General features: G+C 51.1%; 7 protein-coding genes across 7 annotated transcripts; 3 read left to right on the forward strand and 4 right to left on the reverse strand.

The window, feature by feature from the left end:
* Window positions 1–929: 929 nt before the first annotated feature.
* On the reverse strand, window positions 930–1,683 carry BDR25DRAFT_330114 (uncharacterized protein; the record flags this gene model as incomplete). The annotated part of the gene is made up of 3 exons (XM_033692503.1): window positions 930–1,243; window positions 1,301–1,477; window positions 1,596–1,683. 3 exons carry the CDS (start codon window positions 1,681–1,683, stop codon window positions 930–932), a joined length of 579 nt encoding a protein of 192 aa, XP_033539505.1.
* Window positions 1,684–2,164: 481 nt separating this feature from the next.
* BDR25DRAFT_386277 (uncharacterized protein) lies at window positions 2,165–4,362 on the reverse strand (the record flags this gene model as incomplete). The annotated part of the gene is made up of 3 exons (XM_033697991.1): window positions 3,899–4,362; window positions 2,795–3,851; window positions 2,165–2,724 (listed from the first exon to the last, which is right to left on the reverse strand). The coding sequence occupies exons 1-3, from the start codon at window positions 3,926–3,928 to the stop codon at window positions 2,165–2,167; spliced, it is 1,647 nt and encodes a 548-aa protein (XP_033539506.1). The 5' UTR covers window positions 3,929–4,362.
* Window positions 3,998–4,525, reverse strand: BDR25DRAFT_363723 (uncharacterized protein; the record flags this gene model as incomplete). The annotated part of the gene is made up of 5 exons (XM_033696783.1): window positions 3,998–4,063; window positions 4,095–4,188; window positions 4,251–4,331; window positions 4,374–4,445; window positions 4,488–4,525. The coding sequence occupies 5 exons, from the start codon at window positions 4,523–4,525 to the stop codon at window positions 3,998–4,000; spliced, it is 351 nt and encodes a 116-aa protein (XP_033539507.1).
* Window positions 4,526–4,764: 239 nt separating this feature from the next.
* Window positions 4,765–6,049, forward strand: BDR25DRAFT_320566 (uncharacterized protein; the record flags this gene model as incomplete). The annotated part of the gene is made up of 5 exons (XM_033691912.1): window positions 4,765–4,837; window positions 4,893–5,488; window positions 5,544–5,588; window positions 5,638–5,707; window positions 5,790–6,049. 5 exons carry the CDS (start codon window positions 4,765–4,767, stop codon window positions 6,047–6,049), a joined length of 1,044 nt encoding a protein of 347 aa, XP_033539508.1.
* A 503-nt stretch (window positions 6,050–6,552) lies between these two features.
* BDR25DRAFT_320567 (UV excision repair protein Rad23) lies at window positions 6,553–8,057 on the reverse strand (the record flags this gene model as incomplete). The annotated part of the gene is made up of 7 exons (XM_033691913.1): window positions 6,553–6,672; window positions 6,718–7,233; window positions 7,286–7,603; window positions 7,653–7,732; window positions 7,803–7,875; window positions 7,938–7,985; window positions 8,040–8,057. The coding sequence occupies 7 exons, from the start codon at window positions 8,055–8,057 to the stop codon at window positions 6,553–6,555; spliced, it is 1,173 nt and encodes a 390-aa protein (XP_033539509.1).
* A 1,916-nt stretch (window positions 8,058–9,973) lies between these two features.
* BDR25DRAFT_123333 (uncharacterized protein) lies at window positions 9,974–11,936 on the forward strand. Its single transcript, XM_033683732.1, has one exon. The coding sequence runs from the start codon at window positions 10,094–10,096 to the stop codon at window positions 11,474–11,476; it is 1,383 nt and encodes a 460-aa protein (XP_033539510.1). The 5' UTR covers window positions 9,974–10,093; the 3' UTR covers window positions 11,477–11,936.
* A 1,797-nt stretch (window positions 11,937–13,733) lies between these two features.
* Window positions 13,734–17,444, forward strand: BDR25DRAFT_308186 (uncharacterized protein). Its single transcript, XM_033690986.1, has 3 exons — window positions 13,734–14,739; window positions 14,787–14,891; window positions 14,942–17,444. Exons 1-3 carry the CDS (start codon window positions 13,822–13,824, stop codon window positions 17,039–17,041), a joined length of 3,123 nt encoding a protein of 1,040 aa, XP_033539511.1. The 5' UTR covers window positions 13,734–13,821; the 3' UTR covers window positions 17,042–17,444.
* The last annotated feature ends 403 nt before the right edge of the window (window positions 17,445–17,847 follow it).

A 17,847-nucleotide genomic window follows, 5' to 3' on the forward strand; every position in this document is an offset into this window, starting at 1 on the left:
TCAGAATTTAGTAAAAAATATACTATTTTATAGCTACAGCTTGTCTCTACATTCTATCAAATTCTAAGCCTATTCAGACATATAGTAGTAGAGATATCGTAAATCTAATTCTATTGTGATGCTTTTGAAATAGGCCTATTCATAGAAAAAATCACAAAAGTCCCTCAGACGGCTGAGGAGAGAAACGCTACCGACAGGGGTCAGAAACCGCTAACCCCCAGGCCATACTCTATTTGGAGTAGCAATATGCATGGTGGTTTGTGCGTCCTCGGTTCTCTCCTCACGTCTGAGCTAGCTGAGATAAAGGAGTTAAAAGTAACGGCATCCTGAATCTCTAGAACCCAAAACCTTATAGGAGCAACTCAAGTGCAACCGCTGTCAGCAGAACAAGAACATCCCAAAATCCCGTATTAGCCTCTTCCCTCTTGATTTCGAGCTCTCTGATCCTCCCTTCCAGCCTTTCCTTCTCCTCATCTCTTGCAAAAGCATGTTGCAAGGACAGTTCCATAATCTTCTCGTCTGCGCCAGCAATTTCTTCTTGGAACTTTCGTCCATCCTCAAGTGACTTTCGTTGTTGCTTTTCCAACTCTCGAAGAGTGCTGTCATCTTCTCTTACCCTCTTCTAGCACCTTCACCATCTCGTCCTTCAACCGGCCAACGAGATTATTGGATCTTGCCAAAGCTTCTTGTAGATTGCTCTCGGAATCTAGGCGTTCTCGCACTAGGCGCGCCTCTAGTTCATCAATCCCAAATTCTCGATCCTTGCGATCTTTCTCAAGCCTATAGAGTTGGTCGTTCAATTTCTGCTCTAGGACGCGTAACTCCTCTCGACGGCCGGCTTTCAAGGCTTCACGCTCGTTCTCAAGCCGCCGAATGATTGTACGCTTCCCATCTTGCAGATCAGAAATCGTTCGTTGCAGCTCCACGTCTCAGTCTTTGATCGCCTGCTCCATCTCCGTCTGCAATTTCTTCAACTCTTCGGTATGCTTTGCTGCTAGATCAGTGAGCTCTTTGTTTAGGGCTTCCCCGGCAGTTGTCTTGTTGACGTCTAGCCCTTCGCCTACCATTTCTCTTTGTATCTGCAGGGCAACACGAGGCAACCCAGCAATCTCGGCGATGATTTCTAATGCAGATTCTCTCGTATTCATGAACCTGCGGGTTTTCGAACCCTTACTCTCCATGTATCCCCACCATGTTCGCTCCTCGACCAGCTGCTTCTCACGGCGCTCGGCTTTCGTGACGTCTGTCATGTCGTCTCAGAAGGTGGTCGCAAGGGTAACATTCTTGAAGGCATAGTCACCGCATAGCTTGCGGAACATAGTCAAGTTCCGCATAATGGCGTTCGTCATCCTCTCATCTTTTATTCGGTGCAGATAGATGATTCCAGAGAGCTTGAGTTTGTTCTTGTACGTTGCGCTCAGCGTCTCAGCGATCTCGGCGAGTATGTCAGCATCACCACGGTGGGTGTCGTCGAAGCCTGGGGTGTCGAGGAGAATGAAAGTGCGGCCATCAATGTATCATTCATATGACTCAGTGGTCTGTATACCTGAGGAACATCAGAACTTCTCCTCTAAGTGCTAGCACGTTATGCTTACAAGATTCTAGGTCTTCACCAATTTTTGGATCCTGGGAGCCTGTTGCGAAACGGATGAAGTTACTTTTGCCCGAACCTGTGACTCCCATCACTGCAATAAGAACGATACCTGGATTGTTCTGGTCGTCTTCGTCGGCGACAATCTCCCACTCGCCACCCATCTAGGGTGTCTCAGAGCGATTTCTCATCGTAGAGATTCTATTTTAAGGCGCGTTACAAAAGGAGGATTTCTTTTTTTTTATGGTCAATGAGAGAAAATACTCTCAGACACTCGAGAGGGTGTGGATTGAGAGGAAGGATGCAGCGGGTCCATAGACTGCTGAGCAGCCCATCCTCACCAGGTTGATCGACGTCAGGCGGCAAATGCTTGCGTGTTTACATCAACAAGTGAATTAGTATCTCTGGTCACCCCATTCTGCGCCACTTCATACGCTCTCAGCTCGGTTGCGTCAAACCGTTCCGCATCGATGAACTCAGCCTTGCGCCTGGAGATGAGCTACTGGAACCGCCAAGACGAATGCCTCGTTTTCTTCCAGATGCGGAACCCGAAAACGTCAATGAAATTGCAAACTACTCTATTTGCATCCCTACAGTGTCAGAAGCACCGGTCAAGACCTCATTCATGAGATCGAGCTGCATCGGAGAACACTTTGGCACTAGCTTTGGCACAGCCTGGTTCGAGACCCAGACTACACCCTTCGCCCAAATAGTGCGCTTTCCAGCATGATTACAACCTGTTTTACGCGAGGCATCTATCTTCGGCTGGATCACCAGTGGGATCGGACGACCATCTAGCCTTGTGCTCCCATCTTCCAAAGACAGAACTTGCGCGCCTGACATCTCGTTTGAGCAGACTCGAAACCTTACTTCACCTCCGAAGTGGTCAAGACCGTGGAACTCAATATCTGCCTTCAGGCACCAGAGCTTCGAGGTGAGGTCGGCGAATCTAGCGATCAGGCCGACGAGTAGTTCCTCCTCTTCAACCTCCACCCGGCTCCGGATTAGCATCCTCCAGCGTTGGATGAATGACTTCGCCAATCTTCGGTAGGCTGCAAGCTTTTTCTGCGTATGACTGTGTTCATCTTCCATGAGAAGCTTGATCGTGTCACTGCGCCAGATGGCTGCCCTCTCTTTATTCCTTGTCCAACAAAGTCAACATGTGGTATATAACCGTAGCTGATGGTGAATAACGGGACGTACTGATCTGAAGATAATCTGTGACCCTCTGTAAAACGATCAGAACATTCTCGTCGACAGAGGTCTCATCTGTCCACAGGGCTGAGCTACTAGTAAAAAACGGGTTACTGATAAAGGTAGAACAAAGGTAATGATTTAGCACCGCTTCTAGGAGGATGTCCGTGATTATGTCCGCGTTGAAGTTGAAGTAGTCGTGCGGCTCCATTGAATCTTCTGGAGCTAGGACTCCAATGTCGACCAAGCGTTCCTTCATTTCAGTTGTATTCTCCAGTTCGCAAGCGCAGTTTTCTTTCGCCCATTCTTGAGAATCCTTGAAAATATCCTGCAGCTGTTCTCTAACCTTGTCATCCGGTAGCTCGGTAGATACCATATCAGAGAGCTTCGAGACAAAAGCTGACTGCGCTTTGCCGATGACAGCTTCATGTTTGCGTCTCTCTATTTGCAATTGCTTAGTGAAACTTCTTTCCTCGGCAAGCTCCTCACAGACTGCAGCCTTTTGCCGGTTCAATTTCTGCATTTCTTGCCTCAAGCGTGCTATCTCGCGGTCAGCTCCGTCTTTTTCGTTCTCTAGCCTCTGTTGAGCTGCATCTGCACGTCGGAGTTTATTCTCATAGTCAAGCCTTTCAGACGCAGCTGATTTCTGGGTAGCCCGCAGTATCTCTTCTAATTCACTTTTATCAACTTGAAGCCTTTTCTTTTCCTTCTTCAGCTTTTCCTGATTTGAGTCGGGTTTCGACGTCCGAAAATCCAACCATGTATTGGAATAGCCCTGAGCTTCCACGTCACCTTCCTCCTTCACTTGCTGGCCGTGTTCACAAAGGTGGCAATATATCCCATCTTTGACTTGGGAATTTCTTTCTTTCCCTTGCTGGGTTACATCCTGACTTTGCTGAAGTCTCTGCAAATCCTGACTATGAGAATGCTGGGTCTGCGAATATTGGACATGTGGGGTTTGCGCTGAAATATACTGGATTTGAGGGTCCCCTCCAGTTATAGTTTGACTCTGCGGATATTGGCACGCTGAGTACGGCGGCTGGATTTGACCTTCAGTATTTCCTCTCTATTGGGAGTTAGAGGAGCACACAACGAGGGAGCTTTGCAATATACCGTGTGACAGTCGGAACGTTCGGGCATCATGATTTTAGCTGCGATTCCTATGTGATGGTGCAAGTTAGAATGTCCTCTGGCAATAGTAAACCTATCGGCCTAAGCTTTGGGAATGGGCTGTCTCAATGGGAGGATGTTCGAGATTTTGCCGGCAAGGCCAACTTCCTAAGACGTCCGATCGAGAGAAAGCACTGACCAACTTCAGACTTTGACTGGTGAGTCTCGAGTGGCTGAAGCTTGAATATTGAACTTGTGGGGCCTGAGTTGCCTTCGGTTGAAGTGAGTCGATTCTGCGTCCGTGACCGTGTCGTGCGGCCCCCACCAATGTTGAGAGTCTTCACTGAAAGGTCACAGTTCCAATCCTTCCCGTCCTTTGGTTTCAGCCTGGTGCAGTGTCGTGTCGCCTTGAGAGTGGTTGAAAGAAGCTGGTGAGCTTCAAAAATCGTACGTGGTTGATTCCTATATCCTCAATGACAGTATCATGAACGCCCAGTATGGGGGCGGTGAGCCATTATATTGATAGTCCGATTGATGATCCGATGAGGGACTGATCAAGGGTTATATAGACGAGGTTGGCTGACCACCTGACTTGATTGAACAAAAGGCAATGGTAAACAGGACCCACATTGATGTGGTCTATACCTAGTCCTAAGCTTTCGGAGCAGTATGCTTGCCTTAGCTCTGGTTGCCCAGAGCCGGGTGGGGTGAGCCTTGCCACTGTGCATTGTTTGCAGTCTTCGAGCAAGGGATTCATCGTCGTTCGCAGTTGCAAGGCGAGGCCTTCGTGACATACTTACCTTGGACCCATCCCCAATATTTCTCTTCTCTCCTGTTCAGCTCACTGCTTTTCTGGTTTCCTCTTCACCATGACAATTCCACTCCAAATTCGATCTCGAAACAAGCTGCTGGTGGGTCTAGACTATGGAACAACCTTTTCCGGTTTGCAATAGCGTTGCTTCTTTTTTGCTTTGAGGAGAATTCTGATACTGTCTAGGTATTTGCTTTATTCTCTCTAATGCTGCTGACTTCAGCGATACAAAGCCATGGCATAAGTGGCCGGGGGGTCCTTCCGAAGATTGCGACTACCTCCAAAAGGCCCCATCCCGGATTTCCTACGCATCCGAAAACGCTGACCTCGATCATGATATCTGGGGGTACGAAGTCGAAGCTGGAATGGTCAGCTATTCTTGGACGAAGCTTCTGCTGGACCAGTCTGCTTTACCTTCCGAATATGATGATCCTGACCTGAAGAAAGCTGCAGCCGATGGTCTCATGAGATTGCCACCGGGCAAGAGACCCGTTGATGTGGTGGCTGACTATTTGACGGGGCTATATCGCATGTTCACACAGGCGATCAGAGAGATCGGACTGCTGGCTGATGACGAGCTTACACTACCGATGCCAATGGAGTTTTGGTTAACTGTCCCTGCTACTTGGAGTGAAGAAGCGAAATGGGCCACGCGCTCGGCTGCTATCAGAGCTGGATTTGCTAATCGGCCGGGGGACGAAATAAATCTAATTGCAGAACCAGAGGCAGCGGCGCACCTAGCGTTGAAAGATAGTATCCACAATGTCAATAATCTTGTGAAGGTGCGTTTATATGTTTCGGAGCTAAGAGACGCGAAGCCCTAGCTAATGTGAACAGGAGGGTACTGGCATACTTGTCTGTGACTGTGGTGGAGGCACCGTCGTATGTTCCTTCTGTCTGGGGGTCTATGAGTAGTTAGCTAAAATGATAGGATATTACAACGTACACTATTGAGGAAGTTTCACCTCGGCTTAAGCTGAAGGAGAGTTGCGTTGGAGTTGGTAAGCAAGTCCTTATTAGGAAGAGAAAGATTAAACCCGATTCCGAGACCTACATTATCTAATTATCACTACCAATACTTAGGTGGTAAATGCGGCGGTACTTACGTTGATCGAAACCTCTATAGGCTCCTCACAGAACGTTATGGCAGTGCATTCACATCCTTACCCCCGGAGCGCACGGGTCCAGGAAGTCGGTTCATGCAACAATTCGAATCCAAGAAGAAGAATTTCGCGAGTGTTGCGTCAAGCAGGCGAGCCACTAAATTGGAACTCAAAATGCCACAACTATTAAGCTCGACTACTAGGGTTCCAGGATATGCGGGTATGAGACCAAACCTTTAGGCCCAAGGAAAAAGGGTAGAAGAGCCAAACACCCAACTACTGCGTTTAACTTGGACGAAGATTGAGAAACGTGATCACTTATGTACGCAGTAAGAGCCATTAAACAATGGCCTCCATGAAGCTATTGGATTGATATATTTTCCCTCGCTACCTCCCAAAAGGCAAACTGGCCGAGCAATCTACATTCTAGTCAGTCTGCCCGGCCTCCTCCCCAGCCTCCCAGAAGTCAGCATCCGCAGAAGGTATCATACCACTACCAGATAAGGAGAGAAGAAATCGAGAGAGGCTCATTCCCCCAGGCCACAGCGCAAAACTCAATGAAAGTAGTCGTCCAGTGTGACATGAGAGCGTTTGGTGTGTGTGCATCGCCATTCGGGATTGGAGGGAAGTGATTGTGATGGTCGTGCTGCGTCAGACAATGGCGTGAGACCCGCATGAAAGCTTGTCAAGGCTTCGGCTGTTCTGAATAGAGGAATTATGGTCGATGCACGCGGTGAAGTCAACTACTGCTCGTCGGGGTCCTCGGGCTGGTCGAAGAGAAAATTCGCGGCCAACTCTTCATTCTTATCGCAGGCAAAGTAGGCCTGAATAACGAGATCACGTTCGAAGCCAAGCCGGCACAACTAGCGCAGTCAGCGCCATGATATGACAAGAATAAGTTAACATACCCTCTCGATCGCCTCGCGCTCCTCCTCAGTGACGCTGATGGCCTGGGCACCGGGGGGCAGAGGGGCGTCTTCGTCGGCATCCTCTGCAAGCAATTGCAAGAATTGATCGGGATGTTCAGCGATCATCTGAGCCAATTGCGGGTTTCCAGCTCCAACCTGTTGCAGGATTGGCTCGAGCATTTGCGGCTGCTGTTGTACAACCTGTCGTAATTGCTGAAATTGTGGGTTGTTTCGCAGGAATTCAAGGCTGTTTCCACCAAGAGCGCCACCAGATCCAGCTCCGGCCCCTCCAGAGCCGCCGGAACGAGCACCACCACTACCACCACCACCTCCTCCTCCTCCTCGGCCACCTTGTCCCGCTTGGGCAGCTGCCTCGAACAGATTTATCGGCTCATCACCTCCACCGGCAGTGGCGGTCGCTCCAGTGTTCCCACCAGTGGCAGGTGGTGGCGATGTCGGACCACGAGCTTGTCTGGGGGACGCCTGCGACTCTTGGAGTGCGCCTTCGGGGATTCCCTGCGTTAGTGTTAGCAGATCGCCAATACAAATGGATCGTTGGATGTCTCACGGTCAGGAGGTATTCCACCGCACGATCGGGATTGAAGTATGCGGCGCGCATAGCCCTGTCAATATCAGCCCTCGCAAAGCCCATGCTCTCCATATTCGCAATAGCAGCGTCGCGCTCGCTGCCCATAGTCAAGGCTGACGGATCATTGAATCGCGGGCCCTCGGAAGCCTGCTGAGGAGGGGCTGGGGATGGAGTAGCCGGAGCATTTTGGGCGGTGGATGATGATTGTGCCGGTGCAGCAGGAGGTGCAGGAGTTTGGGCGGCCGCTGGAGTGGGCGTAGAGGGAGCTTTACTTGATGAAGCTGCGGATGGCTTAGGCTGCAGCAACTGTTAGCAGGGTTACCAGGCAGTGGTAACTCGGATGCACCTTGGAGACCATGCACACGATGAAGCCCTTCTCCTCGATATTGTAGGATTCTACCGTGTTACCATCTTGGAGGATCTTGCCTATTTAGCCTGGTTAGAAACTGCAGCTGTATAGGTCTCAGAACCTCGAGGGCCCGCGGATGCGTCATACCGGAGTAGATCAACTTCTGCTGGGCGACGTCCCAGCCTTTATCCGCCTGGATCTTCGCCTTGATCTCGCCGATCTATATGAAGGGGTCAGGTCAACCTTGCGCCAGCACGGGCAGGTCTTGGAGCTCTTTCATACCGTTTCCGATGGCTCGCCGTCGATGGTGAACTTGTTCTGCTTGAGATCCTGCGGCAAGGGTAAGCATCAGAGACGAGGTAAAGGCAGCGGAGGCGTCGGTACCTTGAAAGTGATCTTCATGTTGGTGGGTGGTTGAGAGCAGTATCTCTAGCTGCGAAGTAGGTGGTAGGAGATGGTGTGTTGGGGAGAGTGAGGTGGGGAAGTCGTGGGTATTTGTCGCCACGAAAGGGCTGCTGGTTTAATATAAGGTGTGGTCAGTGTGGCGCTGGAAGGTCCGTAAATCAGGCTCCAGTGTAAATGCAACTTGGTGCAGTGTTTGCTCAGGACGAGCGAAGGCGATGGAAGAGCCCAGTGATCAAGGCAGAATTGCGTCTTCGTCTTCTGGTTGCGGGACCGCCAAGCCACCGGCGACACAATTCGCCGGTGTGGCGGTGTTGGTGGGTGAGTAATCGGGAGGCTATGGGAGGATCACGTGGGGTAATCTCCTGCTACCCCTGCTAGCGCTCACTCGCTTCAATCACTCAACCCGTGGCCCGCATCGGAACCCATCTATCCAAGATGGCATCCATGCTTCCACCATCCCGTCTCTCCGTCAGCCGCATCCGCGATGCAAGTTTGCGTTTCTTTTGTCTTCTGCGTCACGAATCGCGAATCGCCCGCCACTGGACATGAGGGGCACTGGCTTCGGGTGACAGTCGTGACATCTCAGACACTAGCCGCAGCAGTGCCTGCAACGCACACGTCCTGTGCCACTATCTGCACCTGTCGTGCTCGCGGGGCATATAGGCAATAGACTCGATAGCGGTCCATTCTCCGTGTCGCCTTCAGGTCGTAGCGCCTCGCGGCGAGAGTAAACGCCTGTTAGTGTCCTCAACGGTTGACGCTCACGGGGTTGTTTTGCGAAAGCAAACGTCTCAAACAACGCGCTCAGGAAATGAAGGACCTCACCGTAACAGGTCCGTCCAAACACTCAGACAGGCTTCCCTTGGCTCGCTCGTTGTCAAAACAGCGTTTGGCGGAGGTCGGCCAGAAGCCCGGCCACATTATTGGTTAGTATCACAATTTCTCCGTGTGTTTCTTGTCTTTTTCTCCTCACTAGTCGGCTTGCTCTTCTAGAAGCACACCTGGCCGCCGACGACCAAGAGCCAGTCGCTCAACTTTCGGCCCTCCTACTCAATGCTGCAGCGCCAATGTTTCTCTTTGTACCTCTGACCAGCTCGCGAGTCGGGAAGCCTGCAACAATGGTGGTGCAAAAGGCCGATTTTCGATGCAGCGACCATTCGCTCCTCCGAATGCATGTCGCGCATCCGGGATCTTTGCTGCTGATCCTTGTCGCGCTCCACCATGTCCAACGCGTGCTGCAGGCTCTTGCCCACAAAACAATGTTCCAACTAAGCCTTCCCACCTCCTTCTAAATATGTTATCTTTCTCGTGGGTCCCACATGCTCTGCGCCATTTTGCTCTGTCCTTCGTTCTACTCTTCGCTCGCTTTCATCTCCAACCACCTTCGTTTCTACACCTGCACCTCCTTCGTCACTGGCAAAATCCGACCTCAACCCCGACGACCTGGAATTTGGTTATTAAACGAAGACACCCGGCCCTAGGCTGCTGCACAAGCCACACTTTGGAAAACGTGAAACTGCCACTTTGGGCCTCCGCGTTGTCCTCGATCGCGTTGGCCTTATAAGACTGACATATATTACTGGCCCCATCATTTCGTCTCGTTCCTCTCACGCGTTCAGTCTCGTGCTTGTCTTTGTCCCCGCGATCCGCGATCTGCTACGCGGGGATCTGATACCTCTTTCAACCGCATTATTTTCGCGTCTTTCCCACAAGTCCTCCACTCTGCCATCGACGCATCTCCAACTGCTATGGCTGAGACCTCGTCCTCGTAGAAGAGCTGGAACGGGGGCATCCTACATTCGTTTTATCACTCCTGGGCCAATAGCACTCGTTCTAGCACTTCATTGGACGCAGTCGACGCATTATACGCATCTGTGCTCCCCGAAAACGCAAAGACCGAAATTCGACCCCCAGCATCAGGCCAGCAGTGGCATCCTGGCTCCAAAGCTGTGCCCCACTCAGCCTCCCTTTCAAACACTCAATTACCTCTCCATCCCTCTTGAGTCAAAGCAGGAGCTTTTGCTGGCAACAGCATGTTTCGATCTCGCCGGTTCTTCCTCTCCCTTCTCGGGGTGGTTACTTGGTCTACCACCGCTGCCGACACCGTCATCTCCATTCTCGACGCAGCCTCTCTACTGGGTACGAAAGTCTCCTTCGCTGGTGTCCTCATTGCAGCAAGCGCCTTGGATGTTGTTTGTCTGTGTTGTATTGGGTTGTTTTCGGCCGAGTATGCTTGGAAAAGAGATGGAATCGTAAGAACGTCATCTAGTGCAAGACGTATCTTGGCATTGTCTTGCATTCTACCTTCGATGGCTGCCATGGTATTGTCGCTGGCCTCGATCATCACTATTAAGATAAGAGCAAAGGAAATATCCTCCGCTAAATCCTCAGCCGCAATTAACAATTGGCCTGGAGACCTCGCTCCACAATTCGCCATATGGGGCTTGGCTTGCCTGTGCCAGATTGCGCTGTACACCTCGCCAATATGGGCGAAACCAACCAATGGAACCGAACAGTCGGTTTCATCTTCAGGTTCAAGAGACTCTGTCATGTCAGAGGTTCGTACTTCCAACCAGACCATGAATTTACACATGGTAGAAGCAACACAGCCAGCTTCGCCACTGGCACTGCCATCTCCTACCTTTTCGGCCCGCTCGTCTCACTCCCTCAAGTCTTGGAAGGAGTCACTGAATCACGTCGTCCATCCTGTTACCTCTCGGACGAAGCTTATCAACCGGCCTTCCTTTTCACGGGATGCTCGAAGCATCTATTCTGATTCTCACTCCATTTCTAACGTCTCTCAACCTGATGGCTTCGACACTTGGGATACCAGCAGTGTTGATTCACAGGCTAGAGACGCTGTGATGCAATCTGCACCACCTCGAGGCACGGTTTTAGGTACCGCCTTAGAACCCATTCCAGGTAGCCGACCTGCGTCGCCGGCTCACGCTTTGGATGGTCCTTTCCTCGAGGAATCCGATGGAAGGGCATCTCCTGCTCTTTCTTTACCTCCAAAGATGTATCCAGACACGTCTCGACCTCCAAGCCCTGCTGTCAGCGAAGCACACATTCATCCACTCTTCAGGACCGAGAGTCCAGTTCCACCTCCAGAGGCTACGCCCGGGACAAGCATAATGGCCTCACCTCTAAGCAACCAGGTGATTGCATGTCCACCACGACCATACAGCCGTATGCGATCCAATAGCCGTGCTGCGAGCCCAAGTCCTCTCATGCACTCTCAATCATTTCATGACCGCACCATGAACCCTCAGCGATCTTCTCGAAGCCCTTCTCCTCCCAGTCGGGAGATGACCCCACCGATCCCAGATTTTGTCCTCACCTCGTCGCCGAGAAGCAGCTTAAGTGGAACGCAGACGAGAAAGAAGATTAATCTTTACGTTGATACGGGCCGATGACCATTCCAATTTACGTTCGGGAGGCCTTTTTGGTGTATAGGCATGACTACGGATCTAATGTCGGGCGTAATCCTAATGGGCGACATGTAATCCTTACGAGAAACGATCCATTTCTCACGTATGCTATGCCCCAGGCACTATCCATCTTTGGGGGTCTTCTACATTCTGTCGTTGCGAGCCTCCATCTTTGGAAACCTTGAATCTTATGAGCGTTTGGTCTGGCGTTCTGTGTTTGTTTTGGGAGGGGTTGGGGGTACAGGAAAACAAATGCAGTCCTTATTAGTATTACCTTTAATCGGTCCACGCCACTGGCTGGGCGTGTTCGGATAGGGTGCCATGTGGTAGGGCTGGGTTGGGCTGGGATGTATTGAGAGTGTACGTGATATTGAAATATGTGTTCAGGATCCTCCAGGTAGCAATCTACCAATTAAAGAATCAAACGTTGTTGACTTACCTCTTGGGATGCTGGGAGCAATGGTTTTGCATATGTGTATATTAGATGCAAGTGACTGATGGAGGTGACGGCGTCGAGTCTATTTCGACGTCTGATGGGACATTGCCATGCAACTTTTTATCTTAAAAAAAAATATGCACCATGTACTAAAATGAGCCTTGAAATGGACCATTCTTCTCAACATACATTTCATTGTCCTCGCAATGGTGGACTCAAATGCTGGACGTTGCTAACTTGTGTGAAGGCGTGTGCTCAATCAGAAGCATCTATAAATATCCTGACACGAGCATCAAAAAACCTTCAACGCATCCCCGTCGCCCAATTGCAGGCTCACGTTCCATATATCTACAATAGCGCCATCTACAATTTCATTCCCATTCACCAAGAGCGCCCACCCCGGAGCATCGAAGAGTTCTAACGGCGAAGATGGCGCCGAGGGTCACGGGTAATGACGTTTGGTCCCGAAACGTTTGTGAAGCAAGACAGGGCGGACGTTCGAGAACAAGCGTAGTACCACAGAGTCAGCGTTAGCGAGCCCATCATGTAAATAATGAAGAAAGACTTAAAAAGGACTCTGAACGAATGCCGCCATGCATCGAAATGATCATGTCGTGATATGTGCAAAATTTAGTCGCTTATTACCCTGATTGGGAAAGCTTAGCTTCTGCAGCTTGCGCATTGCCTTTGCGGCTGTGGTTGGCGAGCCGTCTTGGACATTGCTCTCTTGTGTGCCACTTGCAGTTGCGGGGATGGAGCCCGTTCAGTCTGCAATACCTCACAATATCAACATCTATAATAGCAAAATTCTTATAATTTCATCCTCAGTGAATACGATTGTCTGCAGCGTCGGGAGTCAGCGCTGGACCGTGGCAACTCGACGGCGCAGAATCCTTGTCAAATCCCCCTAATCTGGACTAGCGCGTCCTTTTCTAAGAGATCCCAAGCAACCCTTCACCATTGCGAGCATCCTTTTCGACCTCTTACACCTTCGACAGTTCGCAGACTTGCGTCCTCACCAGCCTCTATTTTCTCCTCATTGGCACTCTTGTCCACTTTCTCGCTGTGTGCAGCGTCGTTTGCATCCCCCCGTGCCGCAGCTCAGTGGAGCATTTTGTTCTTTTTGCAAGGGTGTTTTCTGACAGCCGTCCTCAAATCCGACGAGTAGACCTACACCTCCAGCGATTCGAGAACTCTACCTAGTTCGAATCATCTCCTGCGGCTAGAGGATGAGTCTCTAAGTAGGTGATTTTGCTCTTGGTTTCCGTTTTGCCTCCCTAATCATTCCGCCACGGGGATCAGTGGTCTTCTTAGCAGTAAGAATTTCATCCCCAACCACCATCTTCATCCCATTCACTCGGAATTTATCTAGCGGGTTCACCATCCCCACAATTGTTTGCCTCTTGCTGCAAGTGGGCCAGAATTTCTCCAGGTCTCCTGTCTTCATTTGCACGGCTGACAGCCCTGTGCCTCAGGTCCATCATCTGCCATCAAGTCTTCACCCACAAAAACATTATTGAACAACCTACGCTTAGCTCTCTAGACCTGTAAGCCTCCCGTCCACTCCTCTATTTCATTCAAATGCCGCGAATGCCGTTGGGCTTCTGTGAGCATGATCACGAGCTAATGCATTGCTTGTTTAGGAGTCTTGCGACAATGCCGCCGAAGCGCAAGACAAAGCCCGCAAAGGCCAACACACCGACTCCTCAGCCAAAGATGCAGCGTATGTACTTTCCGCCCTACTCTCTCTGCTTAATTATCAATGCCGCCAAACCCATGCTAACAGGGTCACTTGGCAGCGGCTGGCGAAATCCGGCCTAGCGCCACTAAGCGAAAGAGTAGTGTTGTTCAAGGAGGAAAGACCTCGCGTCTTCAACCCTCTGAACCTCTACATATGACTACGCGCGCTGCTTCCAAAGCAGCTTCTAATAATACCAGTCCTGCTGCACCCTCCACCATCGACGGAAGCAGTCGCAGGAGTTCCCTCAACGACCTCGCGCAAGATGATGGCGGTGTTTCTGACACGGAAGAACGCCCAGCCAAGCGCAGCCGCCTGTCGACAGATTCTGGTTCGCCGCAGGAGCCTTTCGCATCCCAAATTCCATTGAATGGGTCGCAAACTATCAACGACACTAAATCAACGTCTCGTCGTGGTTCGACTGCAACGAAGCCCGCAAGCAAAAAGCGACGAGCATCCAGCGACTCTACCGAATCTAGCAAAACTGTTGGCGCTCGTCCGAATGGTCCGAATGCTGCGAATGGTGTTTTTGCTCGCAACGAAAAGGACATGTCCGAGAAACAGCCACGCCGCAAGAAGCGCAAGACGAGCGCAACTCCTCCTGAGCCCACTGAACCACCACCTGAACTAACCGACGCTTCTACGCCTCCGGGCTCACCAGAGCAGCCTCCAGATATTGAGAGCAGCCAAAATGTCCAAACTATTCTTCCTGCCACCAATGGTGAGGTACCTGCAAAGGCCGCTAAGCGACTTCCGGGTCGTCGCCGCCAGCCGCATGCGAACGTGGTCGTAGAAACGGATCTCCGTCGACAGCTCCCACTCAAGATGGACTATCGCGCTCTTGCCAAGCAGCAAAAAGTCATGCTTGACGAATTGTCGAGGCGGTCTATCCAAGTTCTGAACAACGATTCCGAGTCTTACAAGAATCTTCCCGAGTATCAAGAGACGATCGCCGCATTGAATGAACATAGGGATCGTAGACTTGATCAGCTCAATGCTCAGCGCCAGAACAGGCTAGACGCTGAGGAGCGAGTGTGTGCGGGCCAAGAGCACAATTTCAAAAACCAGCACATTGTAAGTATTATTTGAGCAATATTCACGTATCGCTAACACATGTGTAGAACACATTCAAGACGCTTCAGGACAACCTCATGTTGCATATATATTATGACATGAAGCAGTTACACCGCGAAATGAAAGCCCATGAAGGTGCCACTGATGATGAAGTGAGTGAGAACCATTACGCAAAACGTTTGCTTTTGCTAACATAGTTCAGGAAAATATCATTGAGCCCACGCACACGGACTTCCCTGCGCTCAACGGCGATGATCGATTGGGATCTCAGTATGCCTCTCGTAGCAGGGCGTACATCGAGACTGAACGTATGATTGCTGAAGAAGATAGCCGTGGTCGCCTCGGTGGGTTAGTGCAATCGTTTATGACCAGTGACGAGGACTTGAACGATTCGATCGGGAAAGTACCCGCCGGATTTGCGCAATTTACTGGTCCTCCACGCGACGAAGCCATTGCGTTGTACAACGTCGCTAGTCTTGCTGAAGCGGCCGAAGAAATTGAGAAGACGCCGGCACCATCAGAAGCATCAGCTATCATCCTAAACGAACAGGCCGATGCTCTGTTCATACTTGCATCCGTCTCTGCCGACAGGCCACAAGAGCCAACTCATGGTGAGAAACAACTGTCAACTGTGCCCCCTAGCCAAGTCGTCACTCCGGTACCACAGACAGAGCTACAGAGACAGACTTCACCATTCGCGCCCATGTCCACTGCATCAACTGCCATGTCCTTGGAAACGGCTAGGAGCAGTCCGGCAAAACAGTCACAAGCTCCAGAGACCTTCACGCCCACCCCTCTCCAGCAAGAGCCTCATGTTGTTCAACCCGGAAAGGAATCAGACACATCCAAGAAGGAAACGCCTGTCAAAGTCTCCACTCACCGGATCATGGATATCCTTAATGATGATCAAGATATCGCCCTACCAAGATCACGAGAATCTAGGGCTTCAATTCTGGACCATACTCCCTCTGCCAGTCCGTCTCGTCGACCAAGTGCCAGCCACAGCCAACACCCGTCTCAGAATGGTTCGCTCCGTATGGAAGCCCTTTATCACAGTCAAGAACAATCAGTCTCTCGGGAGATGGGAACTCCGTCCGAAGCTTCCGCAGGTATCTCCCAGCAGCGCTCACCGCCTCCAAGCAGTCAGTTCTGGTCCAGCAAAAACCTTGGGTCCCCAAAAGAGCATGCTCCTGAGGCCCTACCAGACAAAAACCCTCTTGACCGAATTAAGCGCATGTTGGATGCTAAAAAGCAGAACATGTTAGAGCACCACGCAACAGACGGATATCATGGGTCCCAGGCATCGCAAGGATCACAGGGCCAGCAAACACAGCAAGGACCTCCATCTCGGCGTGGTAGTCTTGAACGACCCAACATGGCTCCGCCTTTCGCCCGAGCCTTCAATTCGTATGATCGTCCAGAGAGCCGCGGTGAATCTCGCCGACCATCTGCGGCCTCTCCTCCAACAGGTCATTATTCCTATAATCATTCTCCACACGAATCGCATGCCGCTCCGTATGTACCGCCATCACGTCATACCTCTGCCGATCAAGGATCTCGTCAATGGAACGATGGCAGACGTCTGAGCGGGCCTCCTACACCGCATCAACCACCTCCACCCGCACCATATGGCGCTCCTCCGTATCAACCCTACAATCCTGACTACAGCAGGCCAGGGCCAACTCCACCGACGCATCAGAGCCCGTACCCACCACCAAATGCTCACTCGATGCCGCCATCCAGCCAGCCCCTACCGGCGAAACCCCCAGGGCCACCAGCCCAGGTCACCTATCGCTTCGCGCACTATGACCCAGCTCCACCAATGATTACATATCCCCAGGCGTCACCTCCAACTTATCCTACAAGTTCCCACCCCCCTCCTCACGCTATTCCCCCACCACCCCCTCATTACGCAACTCCGTACAATGCATCCCACCAATATCAAGGCTACGTTCCGCCACCAGGCAGCTTCCAAGCTCCACCACCGCCGCCACCGCAGCCCATGTCCCAATATCCCCCACTAAAAATCCACCAGTATGGCGGCCAACGCATCCTCCCGGCCAACATGGCTCCTCCACTACCGCAGTCCCCAATGTCGCCTTATGGCCCGCCTCCGCATGCTCCGGCCTTCTCGCAGCAAGCAGGTCCACCCAAGCCTCATTATGAGCACCCACCTTCAGCATCTCAGGAGCGCTCTATCCAGGAGTCTCGTCCGCGTCGCCAGTACCGCTCTTGGCATGCTCCAGGCACGGAGTTCAGGAGCTACCAGGGTCCGAATCAGAGGGGTCGTCGGGGCGGTTGAGAGAAAAGTTTATTACCTTTCCCGTTTCCATATCTATGTTCATTGTGAGCCCCATGTCCTTGTCCATCCACATTCCCAGTCTGAGTCCTGTGTACTCCAATCCAACTTTTACAACCCTTTTATCACCCATTTTGCTCTTGCATGCAGATCTTGTCCCCTGCCCCTTTCCCCTGGCTTTCGGTTCTGAATTTTGGTTTCGGCCTCTGGCCTTTTTTTTTTGGTTTCTGTCTTTGTTTTGCCTTCCTTTCATGTAATTTTGTGGTTCTTGTGCATTTTTGCATAGCATGGCGATGGTTTCTGTCGGGCTTTGGCCCTCTTCTTTGATACCATAGGCTGGCTGGCTGGTGCATCTGGCGTTGAGGAGATTGATTGTATTGTAGTATAGTGAAGCTTTGGACATGACAATGGAGTGGTTGATTGTGCATATCTATACGTGTGGTATGACGTGCAATGTGATGTGTGTAGTTGTTGGAGTGAATCAATGCAGTTCATGTCGCTGTATTAGGGTGGAATGGCGAGTTGCAAAGGGCATGGAGGGTTAGTGGTGAACACAAGAGAATGTAGAGTAATAAACATAAATCCTCACAGTGTACTAGCCAAGCTAAAAGGGTGTTTCCATTCCTAATGACGCTCTAGCCTAGGTATATCGTAGAAGCGCAAGAGGAGCAGTGCTAAGTTTCAACCTTCGAAAACGTCCCACATCCTACCCAAGCCGCTTCACCAGTATCTACGTCTTTTCGCAACCCCCTTTCTACTTGCTATCCCAACCTCCACCTTTCCTCAAATCTAGCTGAAGGAACAAGTTG

This window comes from Lindgomyces ingoldianus, assembly GCF_010093535.1.
Source record: "Lindgomyces ingoldianus strain ATCC 200398 unplaced genomic scaffold BDR25scaffold_77, whole genome shotgun sequence".
Lineage (NCBI taxonomy): Eukaryota > Fungi > Ascomycota > Dothideomycetes > Pleosporales > Lindgomycetaceae > Lindgomyces > Lindgomyces ingoldianus.

Coding starts and splice junctions, on each gene's coding strand:
- BDR25DRAFT_308186 (XM_033690986.1), top strand. CDS start 13,822: ATGACTACGCGCGCTGCTTCCAAAGCAGCTTCTAATAATACCAGTCCT. Junction 14,740..14,786: donor ATTTCAAAAACCAGCACATT/GTAAGTATTATT, acceptor ACACATGTGTAG/AACACATTCAAGACGCTTCA. Junction 14,892..14,941: donor AAGGTGCCACTGATGATGAA/GTGAGTGAGAAC, acceptor AACATAGTTCAG/GAAAATATCATTGAGCCCAC.
- BDR25DRAFT_123333 (XM_033683732.1), top strand. CDS start 10,094: ATGTTTCGATCTCGCCGGTTCTTCCTCTCCCTTCTCGGGGTGGTTACT.